The 18,078-nt window shown below is 56.2% G+C and overlaps 1 protein-coding gene across 11 annotated transcripts in view; it reads left to right on the forward strand.

Annotated features, from left to right (window-relative positions):
- The window catches only part of HECTD4 (HECT domain E3 ubiquitin protein ligase 4), a 184,725-nt gene that overhangs the window by 160,980 nt on the left and 5,667 nt on the right, over positions 1 to 18,078 (forward strand). For 8 of the 11 annotated variants that reach the window (XM_082698252.1, XM_082698258.1, XM_082698256.1 and 5 more), the window contains 12 exons: positions 2,431 to 3,734; positions 4,736 to 4,943; positions 7,842 to 8,065; positions 8,171 to 8,322; positions 9,805 to 9,911; positions 10,382 to 10,505; positions 12,510 to 12,700; positions 13,760 to 13,906; positions 14,715 to 14,834; positions 15,484 to 15,639; positions 17,094 to 17,197; positions 17,383 to 17,604. In XM_082698252.1, the coding sequence (XP_082554378.1) occupies positions 2,431 to 3,734; positions 4,736 to 4,943; positions 7,842 to 8,065; positions 8,171 to 8,322; positions 9,805 to 9,911; positions 10,382 to 10,505; positions 12,510 to 12,700; positions 13,760 to 13,906; positions 14,715 to 14,834; positions 15,484 to 15,639; positions 17,094 to 17,197; positions 17,383 to 17,604 (3,059 nt within the window). Of the gene's footprint in view, positions 1 to 2,430; positions 3,735 to 4,735; positions 4,944 to 7,841; positions 8,066 to 8,170; positions 8,323 to 9,804; positions 9,912 to 10,381; positions 10,506 to 12,509; positions 12,879 to 12,940; positions 13,907 to 14,714; positions 14,835 to 15,483; positions 15,640 to 17,093; positions 17,198 to 17,382; positions 17,605 to 18,078 lie in introns of those variants that run through there. The other 3 variants (XM_082698254.1, XM_082698259.1, XR_014302557.1) reach the window with 2 other exon arrangements.

An 18,078-nucleotide genomic window follows, 5' to 3' on the forward strand; every position in this document is an offset into this window, starting at 1 on the left:
GCCCCAGGAGTACAGGTCTGTGAATCATCAGGCTGACACATTTCACAGCACTCACCGCAGCACATTCCCTCCCCAGCGTCCATCACCCAGCTGCCCCATGCCCCCAACTCCTCCCCATCCAGCAACCCTCAGTTAAGAGTCTCTCATGGCTTGTCTCCCTCTCTGGTTTCATCTTGTTTCATTTTTCCCTCCCTTCCCCTATGATCTCACCGATACGAGGAATTTAAGAAAATGAGATTTATTTATTTATTTATTTATTTTTAAAAGATTTTATTTATTTATTTGACAGAGAGAGAGATCACAAATAGGCAGAGAGACAGACAGAGAGAGAGATGAGGAGAAGCAGGCTCCCTGCTGAGCAGAGAGCCCCATGCGGGACTCGATCCCAGGCCCCTGGGATCATGACCCTAGCCGAAGGTAGAGGCCTAACCCACTGAGCCACCCAGGCGCCCCAAAAATGAGATTTATTTTATCATACTTTATTTTCGTTAAGGTTTTATTTACTTATTTGACAGAGAGAGCATAAGTAGGCAGAGCAACAGACAGAGAGGGAGAAGCAGGCTCTCCACCACATAGGGAGCCCGATGTAGTGCTCGATCCCAGGACCCTGAGATCATGACCTGAGCCAAAGGCAGCCGTTTAACCCACTGAGCCTCCCAGGCGCCCCCGCACTTTACTTTATACAAATACATGCCGTTTTTGTAGCTTTGGAGGTCAAAGGTGGTGTGGGAGTAAAGAATGTTGCAAAATCCAACATGGTGACTTAGTCGTTCCTGAAAGGGATGTATTTTGGTAAAACTCATAGAAAGTTAAACTTAAGAGGTACACATTTTGCCTTTGTAAATTCACCTCAAATTCTAAATAAATATTGAACTTCGTTAGTGTAATATATCTGCTTAAGTGTTTAGGGATAAAACAGACTAATGTCTGCAACTAATTTTGAAATAATCAAATACTAAGCTGAGTTTTTGGGTCAATAAAAGGGTAGATAGGTAGGTACGTAAGAGCAAATACCACAGAGTGTTAGCGGGAGGACCGAGGTGGTGGGCCTACGGGCATTCCCTGTCTAAGTAGTTCAGCTGCCCTGTATTTTTGAGATTTTTTTATAATGTTGGGGGGAAAAGATGTTGCAAACTTAAGTGCACTCAGGGGTCAGAAGCCAGATGGGGGAAAGCAGAGGGGAGTGGGCCAGGCACCTCATGCTCTGTCAGTCCCTGAACCCTGTCACCCCTTGCTACACGAGAAGGTGGACCTGGTCCTGCCAGCTCTTAGAACTTTTTATTTCAAGAAGACTCAGTAATGTAGATACTGATGTGAATTTCCCAGTTTTCGAATGTTGGCAACTGAATCAAATTCTTTGAAATACTCTGGGCGAGGGATCAGGGAAGGTGAGTGGGGGACCACCGTGGGAAGGAGAGGTCTGTGGGCAGTCTTGGCTCACGGGCCGCCATTCGCAATCTGGGCGGAGGAGAATTCTAAGGCCATCCTATTACGGAAATGACAATTGGCAGAGGAAGGACAATGGAGGGGAGGTCGCATGAGCATCGGAGGGCGGGACCGCGGACCCTGTCGGCACTTGTTCTCTCTGAATGGCTTCCTGAATGCCCGCATGGGTTCCTTTCAGTTAAAGTTATGAAACAGCGCCACCCCAAGAGATCAGGCAGCTTAGTGTGAATTTAAGATGTGTGTCTGGCACAAAGGGGATCTTGGTACAAACCTGTGACCCATCTTGTTCTAGACCCTATTTCCTGAACTTCAGTCCTTCTCATCATCTTTATGTGATTCCCGCCATGTCTACAAGTCATGCCTGTCAGCATTTATTGATCTGGTTTCTGACAATCCACTCTCTGCTCCTTTTTGTACACTTTAATTTTAAGGCACCTGGGTGGCTCAGATGGTCGAACATTTGCCTTTGGCTCAGGTCATGATCCCACGGTCCTGGGGTCAAGCCCCACATTGGGTTCTTGCTCAGCGGGGAGTCTGTTTCTCCCTCTCCCTCTCTGCCCCTTCCTTCCCCACTCGTTCTCTCTCTCTCTCAAATAAATAAATAGTATCTTTTTTTAAAAAGGGGGGGGAATACTTTGTCAGTATGTATTTCTGGGCTGTGTGATAGAATTAGATTGTGTGCCCCCGTAGTAACTACCCCATGGTTTGGGAAATAGTGTTCTCATGACTTACTTGACTTACTTACTTGAGAAAGAAAGAAAATGAGTTTTCGGTGTGAGCCATTGAACCTGGCTCTGTACGATCATGCGGCCCTGGGGTTAAGGCCGTGGGCTCTGGGATCAACCAGCCAGGCTTGAGCTCTTTGAGCCTCTGTTTTTTCATCTGAGAGCTGGGGATGGATAACATAGCGTCAGGAACAGTGCCTGGTGCAGAGCAAGTGCTCTACCAACAACCGCTGCTGTTACTGTTTTGTATTTGCTTCAGGAAACTTCCTGTGGACCACAGACATGGCGGCCTGCGTGAAGGAGCTCGTTTTCCATCTCCTGGCGGAGCTGCTGCGCACGGTACACACCCTGGAGCAGAGGAAGCACCCTGCCGGCCTGTCCTCCTCCATCGCCCTCCAGCTGAACCCCTGTCTGGCCATGCTGATGGCTTTGCAGTCGGAGCTCCATAAGCTGTACGACGAGGAAACCCAGAGCTGGGTCCCGGGCAGTGCGTGTGGAGGCTCGGCGGCAGCGGCCACGGACCAGGGCAGGTTCTCCACATACTTCCATGCGCTCATGGAGGGCTGCCTGGCGGTGGCCGAAGTGACCCTGCCCACCAACATGAGTGTCACAGCCAGCGGGGTGACCTCTACGACCGCCCCGAATCTCAGCGACTCCTCATCCTCTTCATCCTCCTCCCCTGGACAGACACCACAAAGCCCCAGCCTCCTATCAAAGAGGAAAAAGGTCAAGATGAAGCGAGAAAAGGCCTCCTCCTCCGGGAAGCGCCAGTCGTCCCGTTCAGTGGAATCGGACCCCGCCATGCTCAGCATTGGGGGCAGCAAGCCGGAGGACATGCTGTGGTTTCATCGAGCCCTCACCCTGCTCATCATTCTCCGACATCTCACCAGGAAGGACCCACAGGGTCTGGGTGTGACAAGTGACGCCATCGCCGACGCCTGCCAGGCACTGGTTGGCCCCACGGCCCACAGCCGCTTGCTGGTGATCTCTGGAATCCCCACCCACCTGGACGAGGGCATCGTCAGAGGTGCTATCCGCAAGGCCTGCAATGCCCATGGCGGGGTCTTCAAGGATGAGATCTACATCCCCCTGCAGGACGAAGACCCCAAGAAGCCCAAGGACAAGGCTGAGGGTGCTGATGGCAAAGCTGAGCCGGAGAAGACCCTCGGCTTCCCCAGCGCGGACAGTTTGGAGGTCAGCACGTCCAGCAGCCTGACCCCTGCCATGAGCATCAGCGCATCCGCCTCCACCAGTCAGGCCTCCATCTGCAGCTCCCAGGGGATCTCGCAGACCGTCAGTGACCTCTCTGTGGATCCGCTGCCCTCAGGCCTCGAGCCGCCCGTCCCTCCCGGTGTACTGGAGCCCCACGTGGTGTCCAGCCAGGAGAGCCTAGACATCTCCCTGTGCAGCACGGGCAGCCTGGGCAGTCTGGGGAGCCTGGGGGAGCCGCTGGACAACGCGGAGACGGCCTCTGTGTCAGACATGGGCTCCATGTACACGGTCACGTCCCTGGACAACCAGCCCCTCGCGGCGCGCCCCATCAAAGGCTTTGCAGTCGTGGAGGTAACGGTGCTCGCGCCTTGGCAACCTCGAAAGTCACGAGCAGAGCAGCTGGGATCCCCCCAGGCCCCTCTCACCCTTCCAGCATGATTTCCCCAGGATTAACTGACAGGTGGCGTTGGGGCACGTAGGGCGCTCCCTGAGGCAGCTCTTGGAAGCCGCCATGATTTATCATGTTGATTATCTGTGTCTGAGGTCACATCTCCGACAAGAGTGGTGCCAAGTCTGATGTCATGAAGTAAATGCAGGTCGTTGCTGAGTATGGGAGGGAGGCAGAGGAGTACGAGGGGCCTGACCTTTCCTGGGGTACAGGCTTTATCGAGTGCATTCCAGCTCGGGCCCGCCGGTATATTTGAGGGGCCCCGGGTTGTTTTAAGTGTTGCCGTCGGCAGGTGGGGTCTTCACTGATCTTGGCGAGGACAAATTTGCCATTCTGCTCCTGGTGGTGCTGAGTTTCCAGACCACGTTTCCACTTCAAGATCCCCTCTGTTGCTTGGGCCTCCTTGTTTAGGAATCCTGCCTCCTGTGTCTTCATCCCTGTGTAAGGGGGGTCAGACTCCGAGTAAGTCTGTCCTCCTGCTATTGGATGCGGTGAGGAAGGCACTAGAAGGAAATATGTGTGTATTGCTTTGCTCTCCCAGGGAGCTCTGGCAAGAGCGTTCCAGAAGCCGGTGATGGTTTCTTCCCCAGAATCCTTTCTCTTAATCTCTGCACCCTCTTCCCGGGGGCTTCTCAGAGCTAAGCGTGGACCCTAGCTCCCTGGGCATCGGAGTAAAGCCACAGACCCGGTCAGGGTTTAGCAACAGACGTTTCCAGCAGCTAAGATGTTCCCCATCAAGTTAGTGCTGTTGGCGTGTGGCAGAGACGCTCCCGAGGGGCACGACTCGCAGGAGTCCGGCCACACTCATCGCACTTAAGACAGGGAGGGGGTTTGAGGACGGAGCGGGAGGGAAAACAAAGTCCTGCCCCTGCTCCAGTCCTGATCCTTTGCTTTGTTCACACAGATAAGATCCCGAGCCAAAATTGAGAAAATTCGAGCAAGTTTGTTTAACAATAATGACTTGATCGGTTTGTCAAGTTTGGATGGCGAAGATGAACTGATGGAAATGTCCACGGAGGAGATCCTCACCGTGTCCGTAGTAAATCAGAGTCTGTTTGATACACAGGGAAGCCCGGGCTTGGAAGATTACTTCAATGATAAGTCTATTAAAGGTGGGTTATGGATTTTTTATGTGTGATTAATAGACTTTGTGCGAACACTTTTAAGTTTACAGAAAAAAATTAACAAAGTCTTCTGCTCTCTCTGTACCTAGTGTGCCCTATCTTTAACATCTTACCACAGAAAGAACCTTGGGGGGCACCCTGGGGGCTAGAGACTTGGGAAATGAGCAGGGGCCGTGCGGAGACGGACAGACATTCTTTGCTTGGCTCACGGAAGCTGTCAGAGCTGTGAGGGCCATGAGGGCGCCCCTGCCTCCGGTCTGCTATGCTCCAGCCTGTGGAGACCGCCGGGAAGGACCATTCCTGTGCGACTGACGAATCACTAAATTCTACCCCTGAAGCTAATAATATACTGTATGTTAACTAAATTGAATTTAAATTTAAAAAAAAATTAAAGTGGGCTTGCATTCAAGTCCCATTTTGCTTTTTGTCTAGCCAGACTTTGCTTTGTTCGAGTTCAGGTGTATTTACTGTGTTCTGTCCTGTGGAGCTAGAACATACCAAGTGCGTTGCTGGAAATCATCTGGTCATTTGCCCAAGGACAGTAAATGCCTCCATCTTTACACTCATTCTTGGGGAAGAAACAATTCCGCATCCTCTTCACCAAGTCCCACTTTGTCATTCTGACAACTCTTTGTGGGTGGACCCTGTCTGGTGTCCCCACTTCTTCTGTACGACGTGGCGCGTTCATCCAGGACGCAGCCCCAGGCCCCGCTGAGCAGAATCAAGCAGCAGACTCCTGCCTGAAGCCAGCAGCTTGCCCCAAGCCCCGCTCCGGAAACAGCGGTTTTTCTTCTTCTTTCTATGATTACACTCCTTTGTGTGGTCATTTTTATTTTGCACTAGTGTTGCTCAAAATGTTTAATCCATGTCCTTCTTTCTAATTCTTTAATATTGTTTGAAATTTCATGATAGAACTGTAGAATTTGTTTCCTGTTCTAGGAGAACAAAAATGTAATACCAAATATGGGTTTTGTTGTTGGCTTCAAATTTTTATCCCCGAGTTGTAAAATGTTCACTCAGGGCTAGTACCAGGATGAGATAAGTGAGGCCTTGGGCACGAAATTTAATGGGCTCCAAAAATCTCAGTAAGCTAGATAAATAATATGTGTGTGTGTGTGTGTGTGTATCTTTTTAGGACTTATAAAATTTATTTGAGAGAGAACATGAACAGGGTGAGGGGCAGAGAGAGAAGCAGGCCCCTCTGAGCAAGGAGCCTGATATGGGACTTGATCCCAGGACCCTGGGATCATGACCTGAGCCGAAGGCAAACGCTTAACCCACTGAGCCACCCAGGTGTCCCTAGATAAATAACATTTTGATTGAATATTTATAGAAGTCAGAATTAATACAAAATATCCATAATGAGTAAAATCTTAAATAAAGACAGGACCAGTATTACTGATTATTTCTTTTGGCTTAGGCTTTAATGTGGCTTGGCACAGTACTGTTGATATTTTGCTCGTCGTGTGGGGGTTTTTTTTGTATTGATTTTGATTTCTTTTTTTTAATACTACATTGAAAATGCATTTTTTTTTAAAGATTTTATTTATTTATTTGAAAGACAGAGATCACAAGTAGGCAGAGAGAGGAGGAAGCAGGCTCCCTGCTAAAAGCAGAGAGCCCAATGCGGGGCTTGATCCCAGGACCCTGGGATCATGACCTGAGCTGAAGGCGGAGGCTTAACCCACTGAGCCACCCAGGCGCCCCTGAAATATGTATCTTGATCATGGAGTTTTGGGGGGATCTTGCCCCCGAGGGGACTGCCTGGCTCCCCTCACCCTGTGTGGGCCCCAATCCCTTATTAGTGTGCATTTGGCCCCCAGCGCTCTGTGGCCCATGTGGGGATAACTATTGTAAGGTCTGAGGCCTTTTTCTGCCTTAACTCATGGTTTGCCAGCCTTTTCATACTTCGAATCTGAATTTGGACCGAGTTCCTGATCCTGTTATAGTCAAACGTTCCACATAAGGTACTCGGTCTTTTGGTAACATTAGTGCCACACGCGTTTTGCTAGAGACCAAGTTGTGGTTCTGCTGAGTCAGCTTTTAGGGCTTGGCCGCCCCTTCTGCACCCCTGACCCCACACCCTCAGTCTGGAGGCCCATGAGGCTTCTGATCTCCTGTTCCCACAGCCAGGCCGGCCCTGGGGGCAGCCGTGGTGTGTCAGAGGGAGAGGCCGGCTGTGGGGCCGGGTCGGGAAGGAGAAGGGAGTGAGGAGTGAGTCCGCGCAGCCCCCGGCCTGGGCCCCCGGCCACGAGAGGCGTGCAGATGGAGTCCTGACGGCCACTGGGGCCCACCTTCGGGAGCACTTATTTGGGCACAGAAAGAAATGGTTTTTCCTGTGCTCGAGGACAATTTTCTACCTGCTCATTGTGCCAGTCTCGAACCATCCTCTCTAATAACGCAAAACTTGCTTGATACCGTGGGCTTTGCACTAACAGTACTTGTGGGCTCCGTAGCCTGTCGTTCTTTGGGAACTGCCCATCACGAGCGTGTTAAGGTAGATGAAACTGCCGTGGTCAGTAGCTGTAAGAGAACAGTGGCTTGGGCCCTGTGGAAGCGTGTTTCTCACGCATGGACGAGCCCAGGGCGAGGACTGGTGTCCGCCATCCCCGAGGCTGGCCATTTCCGTGCAGCCAGTGCAGGGAGTGAGCTCAGAGAGCAGACTGGCCCGGGAGTGGCTCACATCCCACGTCACAGCGAGAAGGCTGGGGGCACGCCCAGAAGGGGGAAACCAGGTTTGGGTGCAGAGCTCTTCATCACCACTACACGTCTGTTACCTACACGCAAAAACTGAGTTGTTTAGGAGACACAGACCACTGCGAGGAAGTGTGCTGACATGGTCCGTTCACGGCAGAATTGTTTTGTCCTCTCCCCGCTTCGGAACAGGCGAGAAGCTGGTGCCGGGTGCCAGAGAGGTGCTCACGGAGATATTTAAGAGCTGTGCCCATTCCGAGCAGATGCTGAGCCTGACGCCAGCGAAGCCCATCAAAGTGTCGGACATTTATCTCAGCAAAGAGCAGATCAACTCCCAAACACCAGGCAACCTCCTCCACCTCTTCTTCACCAACGTCCGGCCTCCCAAAAAGGTGCTGGAGGACCAGCTCACCCAGGTACCCACCCCACCCCACCCATCCCCGCTTGCTGCGCTGCTGCTGGGCCTCGGGGGCACCTTCGGGCGATCCTGAGGACCCCTCTTTGCCCCCGGGGACCCGCAGATCCTGAGGAAGTACGGAGTGCCGAAACCCAAGTTCGACAAGAGCAAGTACAGCAAAGGCGGGAAGGAGCAGCACCCCGTGAAGGTGGTGAGCACCAAACGGCCCATCACCAAGCCGCCCGCCAAGGACAAGGCTGTGCTCAACAGCGTCAGGTGCGCCTCCGGGGAGCTCGGCGCATGGGGCGGGCGGGGCACCCGGGCCGCCGCCTCCACGGCTTCCTGTGAGGCTCTCCGCATATCTGGGAGCAGACCCCTTGGCTCTGCTTTGCAGCTCTGTCGTGTGGGTCCCCAGCTTTGTGCACTGAAAGAGCGTTTTCATATCCACAAGTGAAGTCAAGTCAGGACCGCACAGGCAGACAAAAGCAGACCAGTCTGAAGTCATTACCATCCAGAATGTACAGAACTGTTCCCCCAAAATTCTTCTTTTAACCACGCAAATAATGCATAGCTATTATAGAAAAACTACAAAATGCGTATTGAAAAAAATGCATTTTTTCCCACACACCGCTTACAACAGTTAAGTGCGTAACCTTCCATGGAGGCGCATGTATTATGTTCTTACGTTTTACGTGGCTAAGGGGCGCCTGTGTGGCCGAGGCAGTGACGCATCCGACTCCTGGTTTCAGCTCGGGTCATGATCTCAGGGTCGTGCAATCAGCCCCAAGTCGGGCTCCACACCAGGTGTGCAGCCTGCTTGAGATTCTCTCTCTCCCTCTCCCCGCCCCCACGCTCCCCCCTCTTGCTCACTCTCAAAAAAATAACTGTGAAATGGCTGAAATAGTACAGAAATCAAGAGTATATGCAGCAAAAAGCCGTTCCTCCTCAAGCCTCCCAGAACTAGAGACACAGAGCATGAGTGGGGGCAAGGGGCAGAAGGGGAATGACAAGCAGACTCCCTGCTGAGCAGGGAGCCAGAGGCAGGTCTCGAACCCAGGACTCCAGACCATGACCCACGCTGTGGTCACATGCTGGACCAGCTGAGCCACCCAGGCGACCTCTCTCTCTCTTTTAATACCTCTGTAATATTTCATGTGTGGATATGCATGCATATTTAATAGAATTTTCTATAGACTTAGGCAAATGACTCAAGAACCCAAAATTGGAAATTTGGTAGAAAAGTATTACCTGGCAGGAGTCTCTAGAGGAATTGTTTGAGGGATCAGGAAGATGTCAGACATAAACCTGCGTCTGGGTGCTTCTGTATCTCTATAGTGCAGTAGAGTTTTCTGTGATGGAAATCTGAGCGGTTTCCCTGTCTGGCTGCTGAATGTAGTTGCCACTAGCCACATTTTTGAAACATGGCCAGTGCGGTCAAGGAACTGAATTTGCTATTTTATTTTAATTTAAACATATAGCTACAATCTGACTAGTGGCTGGTTCTTAGTGCAGCTCTGAAGAATATAGAAGGGATGAAAAGCATCTCTTTAAGGTCTTTTGCAGTTAAAGCATCAGTTTGTCCTCCTGATATGCTCAGTGAACTTGGCGAGGACAGAGCTGACCTTGCACCCAGCCCTGTGGGAGCCGGTGGCCGTGGTTGGGGGGAGTCTGGCCTACCACACATGTGAGGCTCTGTGCATCGGCTGTCAGGATATGGTATGAACGCAGGTATTCTGACTGCAGTGCTCTGGTCTACAGCAGGACTGCCTTAAGTGAGAAAAAGCCAACTGTGAAGCCTAAGTCCCCAGAAAAGAGCAAGCCAGATGAGAAGGACCCGGAGAAGTCACCTACCAAAAAACAAGAAGGTGAACGAGCAGCTTGGGCCTGAGACTGGTGGGCCCCCAGGACCAGCCTCCAGGCTTTTGCGACTGACTGGGCTGCCTTGGGGTTACACGGGGCCTCGATGCTGTCTTTGAGCATGAATTTGTGGAGGTCAGACTAGCAGTTCCCAAAATACCACGCACCCAAAGTGAAGAGTAGAAAGTAAAGATCTGGACATCTGCTTAGAAATTCGCTTCTAGAAGGCACTTACCTGGGCCTTAGAACTTGAGCCTCATAAAGGCCCAAGCAGAGCTGGAGAAGTCAGGCTGTGGCTCGCTGACCCCGGGAAGTCAGGGGCTATGCTGGGTCTTGGGCAGTGGGTGGAGGCGGCCATGACAGACCTTGGAGGGGTGGGACGCGGGACACGGGTCTATTGGGCCGTGCCAGAAACGCCACCAGAGCATGGCGCGAGGCGCTTTACAAACTCCTAAGTCTCTCAATCCTTCTCCCTCAGTCCCTGAGGAGAAGTATCTCACCTTGGAAGGATTTCACAAGTTCGTTATTGACCGAGCCAAGCAAGACATCCGTAGTGTCTGGAGGGCGATTTTATCCTGTGGTTATGACCTTCACTTTGAGAGGTAAGAAGTTGTCTCTCAGTCCAGTTGACACCTTGTGTAGAAATTGTTGTTGGCCACCAGAGGCGTCCCCTCCAGCATCCTTTCTGGGAGCCATTCTGCCTGCTGTTCTGACGCCTCCTGAGCTGTGGCTTCTCGTGATTCTCCAAATGGTTTCAGAACGCATTTGGAAACCACTTCTGTTCTAAACAACAGATTCATCTTCTGATGGTTCTGGAGGTCAAGGTGTCAGCAGGGTTGGCTTCTCCTGAGGCCTGTCATTGGCTTGCAGATGGTCACATCCCTGCTGCCACCTCGCTTCCGAGGGGGCCACCAGTCTGCTGGTCTGGGCCTGGCTCTGAGGACCTCCTTTAACTCAGTTACCTCTTCAAAGGCCTCGTCTCCTAACACAGTCACACGTTGGGATTTAGGGCTTCAACGTAGGAACGGGGGTGGGGGGGGTGGACGCACGTCAGTCCCTAATAGGGTCAATTTCTTATTCCAAAGACTCTTTGTTCCTCAGAGTCCCACTTTGTCTCCATGTCCCCGTCGCCCGCTCTCCCTCTCTTCCAGGGAGGAGCTCGCCAGGTCCCCGGGGCCAAACAAGAATAGGTTTCCCCTTTCTAGCTGTAAGGTGGTCCCGGGCCAGCCCAGTGCTTACGTCCCAGTGCAAGAAACGGCCCTGCCCTCCCGCCGGCGCTCACCCCGGGCGCGCAGCGAGAGTGCGGGCGCGGGCGGACCTGCAGCCGGAGCACGCGGTCTTTACACCCGCGCTCGGGTTCCGAGGTGCTTTGCCGCTGGGCGCCGTCATTTCGTACCTCACAGAAGGCTCAGAGTCCATTGCAGACCAGTTTTCTGATTTATTTTACAAGCCAGTAAGAGATGACTTTGGGGATTTTGGACTAGAAAGGGCATTCGAAGTGAGGTCTCAGGCTGGCCTGCGAACGACTTCCCAGGTGACGCGTTTGTTACAGCTCAAGGGCTCGCTCACGGGCGCCGCGGGGCCTTGCCGGCCCTGATGCCTCCTTCCCACACCTGGCCTGAGGGCAGCCAGTGGCACCTGCTGCTCTTCGCCAGCCTGGAGGGGGCTGTGAGGGGACCCCTTCTGGAGGCTGCTGCCTCTCAGCCCTCCTCCGGTGCGATGCACGCCGCCTGGGCTGAGAGGCTCGGCCCCTGGCCCCAGATGGGCCCTCCTGGCAGGGGGCACCCTGTGTGGCATGTGGCCCAGGGAGGTGCCGAGGGCCCAGGAGCCAGAGGCGCCCATCCACCGGCACCCTGCCCGCCTCTCCGGGGCCCACGACTTCCTGGGATCGGAAAGGCCGCGCGCACTCCCCGCACAGCCCGAGCCTCGTGTGCAGGCTCGGAGGAGCTCTCCGTGGTCCTGTGCCGAGGGCCGTCCCGTCGGAAATCCCAGGCAGCGCGTCTCCCGACATTTTCAGGGGGTGGGTTTTTTCCATACTTAGAAGTGGGTGCACACAAGACATCTGCTTTTTTTTTTTTTTTTTTTTTTTTCCTGTTTCCCCATCCCCCCGGGGTCAGCATAGCAGGTGATGTGGGAGCGGGAGTGTGCATGCCCTGCCTACCAGCCAAGGGGCCCAGCTTCACTGAGGTGGGCAGGAGCTCCTCGCTGCCTTGGCCGTGGGCCTTGCAGGCGCCCTGAGCTTGCTGAGGGTGGCGGGGGGCGCGTACTGCTGCTAGCTGCCTTTGTACGTGAGGAACCTGGGCCTCACAAAGCAGCCGTCTTGGTGGCCCAGGTCACTGGGTGGCCTAGATTTCAGCCCAGGGACCCCAGAGCCCCGTTCTTACCCCCTGCCCTTGGCCCAGGCGCAGGAGGGAGGCCCGCAGGGGTGCGTGTGGCCGGGGTCCGGGACGGTGGCACTGTCCCGGCCTGCGGGCTGTGTGCTCCCTCCTCCAGGGGCGCCTCCCCTCGCACGGAGACGCCAGCGGCGAGGCGAGGCTCTGTGCCAGTGGTCCTCTGGGAGCGGGGACGTGGCCCCCGGCCCACCTTCCCTTCTCGCCCGGCCCCAGGTGTGCCTGCATCGACGTCCGACACGCGCACAAGGCCTCCAGGAAGTGGACCCTGGAGATGGACGTGGCGCTGGTGCAGTACATCAACCGGCTGTGCCGTCACCTGGCCATCACGCCCGCGCGGCTCCACCCCCACGAGGTGTACCTGGACCCTGCAGATGCCGCAGACCCCAGAGTGGCTTGTCTCTTGAGTATGTAGGCTCTGGCGGAATTGCCCTGGGGGACCAGCCCCTGCGCTGCCTGGGGGCATGCCCAACAGTAGCACCAGGGATTTGGAGGAACTAGGCGGGTTCCTTGCAGCCATCCAACAAGTCCCTCGGATCACCTGCTGTGAGCCATGGGGGCAGAGGAGAGGGAGAGACGGAAGCCGTGACCGAAGCTGCATTAGATGCCCGGAAGCTGTGACCGAAGCTGCATTAGATGCCCGGAAGCTGTGACCGAAGCTGCATTAGATGCCCGGCGGGTGTCGGGAGGGAGCGGGGATCAGCTCTCTGTCATCCTTCATCCCGAGAGAGCAGCGTCTTTATGAAAAGCTAGGAAGGTGCCTGCACACGTAGGTGCACGCGCAAGAGCAGACGTTCTCCGTAAATCCGTCCCCGGGAAGTCACCCTTGTCACAGCATGCTGGCACCTGACCCCTGGGCTTGTTTTCTGTGCCTGTGCGCGCGGTACCACAGGCGGCTTGGGAGTCTGCCCGCCCTTGCTCGGCCGTGTGTCCTGGGCCTTTGCTCTTTGTTCTTCCGGATACTTTGAAGGTAAACCTGGGCCAGAAGTGGTCCTGCTGCCCATCTCTGACCGCTGGAGACAGATGTGAGCACCAGGGAGACAGTGTGCCAGTGTCTGTGTCCTGTTCTTGACATCTGATGTGACTTTGGGGGAAGCTGATGAAAGGTACACAGGACTGTGTACTATTTTTGCAGCTTCCTAGAAGTCTGTTTCAAATTTGAAATTAAAAATAGCATCAACCACAGCCCTGGCCGGCCCTGAAGATAGGCCGGGGAGGCCCTGGGATTCCCTAAGAGCCAGGGCCTCCCCGCTGCTTCTGCTTGGCCTGGGCTCAGGCAGACCAGGGGCCACTCACGCACTGCGTCTGTGGGTCCCGGGAATAAAATCTCCCGTGGGGTCCTCCCAGTCCCCCTGAAATGCCCTGGCCCCGGTGCTGCGGCGGCCCCCCCCACACCCCAGGGACAGGGACCACCTGAGTCTGTTCGCAGCCCAGGATCCTGGGCCTGACCGCCCTCATCCCTGCAGACGTGCCCATCGAGAGCCTGCGCCTGCGCTTCGCTCTGCTGCAGTCCCTGAACACCACGCTGGAGACCTTCTTCCTGCCTCTGGTGGAGCTGCGCCCGACGCCCATGTTCGCGCACAGCATCGCCGCCCTGCTGAAGGAGGCCAAAGGTCAGCGCCTGCGCACCCCCCCCCACGTCGCCCGCCCGACAGTCCGGGAGGCGCCCCCTTACCTGGACCGCGCCCGGGTCCGCAGGAACAGCACTTCCAGCCGAGAGCAGTCACTTCAGTTACACCCTGAAAAATTAAATCTTCTTGAGTTTTCCGGGGGCTCCTGGCTGGCTCGGTCAGAGGAGCGTGTGACTCTTGATCTCGGGGTCATGAGTTTGAGCCCCACATTGGATTCCATTATTTAAAAACAAAACAAAACAAAATAGAAGGCTCTGATTCACTGTCTGTCCCCTACGTTCCAGAGATGATCATTAACCGCTGAGTACCTGTCCTTCCAGACTTTTCTGTTCACATACAAATAGACACACGTGTTTGTTGGTTTTGTTTTGTTTTTTTGTTTTATTTAAAAACAGGTATCCTAGCGTATGTTCTGTTCCACACCTTCACCTCGTGGGTTTTTACTTGTTGCCATTTCAGAAAATGCTACAGCAAACCTCCTCATACTTCGTGTTTTTCTGCCAGGGAGGTATTTCCTGGGCATGACAGAGGCCGGGGTTCATATATTACCACTGGGCCAGATACTAACAAATTACACACACACACACACACACACACACACACACACACACACACCCAGAAAGTCAGGGTTGTGGCGCGTGAGTGCCCCATTCGGGGGCCTGGAGGGCGTCCCAGGAGAGACTGGCCCAATGCGGGGGAGGGAGCGCAGCGGGTCCTCTGCCAGGCCTCAGAGGGGACAGGGAAGGAAAGCAGCCCCGTCTGAGCCTCTCTCCCACATTCTCCCTTTCAGGGCTGATCTTTTATGACACGAAGGTGACTGTCATGAATCGGGTGCTGAATGCCACCGTGCAGAGGACCGCTGACCACGCAGCCCCCGAGATCACTTTGGACCCACTGGAAATCGTGGGAGGTAAGACAAGCTACGCAGAGCAGAAAATGCAAGAAGGTCGTGACTGAACAAACGATGCAGTTGATTTCTTGCACGTGATAGAAGCCTCTAGACGAAGGGAGTGCACACATTCATCCGGCTGCTTCTGTCCTCCTCCCAAGTGTCCCAGCGGGTGGCTTCCACCTTCAGGGTCCCCTTTGGAGCCTGCGTGCTGGGCAGCAAGAGGAAGGGGAGAGGCGGAAGGAGCTCTCCGCTTCCCGGAGCCTCGCCTCCCCTTCCCTGGCGAACTGTCTGGGGGCTACACCTAACTGCGGGGCCGGGTGGGAGTGGAAACATCCCGACCGACCATGGACTTGCTAGAGTTGGGGTCCCGCCTTGAATAAGCGGGGGGCACGGCTCCTGGGGCGGTAGCCAGGGCGGATAAGCACACACAGCGTAGAGATGAGACGAGTATGGACCGGGGATCCCTCCCCTGGAGACGGAGGGGAGGCGGGGAGCCGTGTGCCTGTGGCAGGGAAGACCTTCCGAGAGCAGAGAGAAGGCAGGGTGGCTGAGCCGGCGGCGGGGGGCGGGCTGAGAAGCGGGCAGAGGCCTGGCAAGCCATCTGTCCCGGGGAGGGAGAGCAGAAGCTGGCGTCGGGAGGCTTTTACCGCTTTCTGTCTCTTTCCAGGGGAGATCAGAGCCTCCGAAAACTCCTACTTCTGCCAGGCTGCCCGGCAGCTGGCCTCTGTGTCGTCCTCGCAGCTGTGCGTCAAGCTGGCCAGCGGCGGCGACCCCACCTATGCCTTCAACATCCGCTTCACCGGGGAGGAGGTGCACGGCACCAGTGAGCGCCGCGCCGGGCTCTGGGCCGCCGGGGCGGGCGGAGGCCATGGGGGGGCTGTGAACGTTTCTGGGGTCACCTGTAGCCTCGTCTGCCCCAGATTGCCCCCCCCCTTAGCAAGACTGAAAAAGCCAGGTCGTCGGTAGCTGCTGTGCAGAAGCCAGGACTGCCCCCGGCCTGGGCGGGAGCCGGCGCTTGTCAGGGACTTGAGCCCCGCGGCCCCGGTCAGCGCCGAGGGGACGCCGTGGAGACGCCACCCGTGCCGATGGGCTTCGTGCCCTGGGAAGCGCCCCCGGCGGAGGGGTGCGCTGGGTCAGAGCTTGTGTGCGTCCCATGAGAGACCCGTGCTAGGGACAGCGAGGAGGCCCAGGAACTCAGAAAATGCTCCCTCGTGCCGCTTTCAGCCATCCTAAGTGCGCCCCAGACATTCCGGAAGGGTTTCCCACTCGGGGTGAGAGGAGAGACGGGGGGCCTCAGCCAGACGCAGCGGGAGGGCCGGGCCGCTGGGGCAGCTGCATCTCCCACTGCCACTCGCATCCCGGGACCCCGCTCCGGCCGAGCCTCGGGCCAGGTCCTCTCAGAGAGCCCCTACCCGCCGAGCACACCGAGGGGGCCGGGCCCCCCTCCACAGCTCACCCTCCGCCTGGCAGCAGAAGCTCTCGACAGACCGGCCTTGTCCCGCAGGACTGACAGCCGCCCCCCCGGGCCAGACAGCCGGCTGCGGCTCCACGCAGCTCTCTCTGGCTCCTCGGCCCAGCCCTTGGTGGTTTCCGCAGGCAGAAATCTCCTGCTTCCCCGTGGAAGCTGAGCGGGGACATCTGTCCCCAAGCAGGTCCTCTGAACGACTCCAACCAAGTAGTGTGTATGCACAGCTGTCCCAGAGCTTCTGACCTTAGGGCCCTGATGGGGAATGCGCAGGGGAGAGGAGACAGCCACAGGGAGACGTCAGCCAGAAAGCCGAAGGCACGTTGGAATGACAGCAGCAGGGGACAGTTAGTGGCCCTTTGCCCTCTCTAAGTGCTCATGTCATCGGTCTGTGCAGTTAGACACTCACTGGCCTGGGCAGGGGTCAGTGCTGAGTAGGACAGGCGGCCCGGCTTTCGGTACGACCTAGAGTGACAGGTGTGAATCAGACAAGCTTGCAGATGAGTGGGTCCTTGCAGCCGGGGGAGGGGGCAGCTCCCATGGGACTCCGCATCGGGGCTCGCGGAAGCCTCGAAGCCAGCCTCCCCCATTGGTTCGATTGTTGTCCCCATTTGGTGGGTTGGGTCACCCAGCTAGTAAGTGGCCCAGTGGGACTTGACCCCCCGTCTCCCCGCCCTCGGACGAGTCTTCTGTCCCCTCCACCGTAGCTGCATTCCGGGTGGCGGACGAGCTGAGGTCCAGGTGGGCCCAGGGGCCGCGGGCAGGTGGGCTGCCGGGGTCCCGGTGCTGATGGGTCTCCGTGTGTCCCGCAGGCGGCTCTTTCCGGCACTTCCTGTGGCAGGTGTGCAAAGAGCTGCAGAGCTCCTCGCTGTCCCTCCTGCTGTTGTGCCCCAGCTCCGCTGTCAACAAGAACAAGGTAGGATGCCCGAGGCGTGGGCAGCGGCGGGGCGCTGGCTCGGGGCCCTGGGGGTGTGTCCCCTTCCACCCCTTCCGGGTCGGCCGTCCTGACCCTGCGGGGGCTCCCTGCTGCCGGCCGTGGGCGCCTGCTCCAGGGAGGGGTAAAGGCACCGTCCGTCACTTCATCTGCGCCTCCGTCTCCAGGGCAAGTACATCCTGACCCCCAGCCCCATCACCTACGGGGAGGAGCAGCTGCTGCACTTCCTGGGCCAGTTGCTGGGAATTGCAATTCGGGCAGATGTCCCTCTTCCCCTGGACCTCCTGCCTTCCTTCTGGAAGACCCTGGTGGGTGAGCCCCTGGACCCTGACCAAGACCTACAGGAAGCAGACATACTCACCTACAATTATGTCAAGAAATTCGAGAGTGTAAGTGAACAGTCCGTGCTGGGGACAGCAGAGCTCGGGGGCAGTGTCCCCGCGGCTCCTTGCTGCCTCCACGGCCTGCCGTCCCCTGGTCCTCCCTGCCCAAGCGCCCACCTGAAGACCAGCTAGGCTCTCCCAAAGAACAGGAGGGAAGGCGAGCCGCGTCTGGCAGGCTTACTTCATGGCAGAAGCCCCTCTGGCTTCTCTTCCTATTTGATAGCAGCAGAGCAGGGGTGACCGATGTGCCCTGACGGCCTCCCAAAGACCCAGCGTTGAAGGGTTCCCGGCCGCTGATGGAGCAGAGGTGCCGGGGGCGGGGGTCTCCGACAAGCAGACCCACTTTCACTTTTAAGAGCTTGGTTTTGGGGCCTCAGAGCTCAGGAGATTGGCTCTTGGGGATCCCCGGAGATCAAGCAGGGAAGGGGCAGGGCTTGGGACCGGAGCTCTCCTCCTTGTGCCTTGAGACACAGCTAGTGC

Source organism: Mustela nivalis, assembly GCF_964662115.1.
Source record: "Mustela nivalis genome assembly, chromosome: 14".
NCBI classification, from domain to species: domain Eukaryota; kingdom Metazoa; phylum Chordata; class Mammalia; order Carnivora; family Mustelidae; genus Mustela; species Mustela nivalis.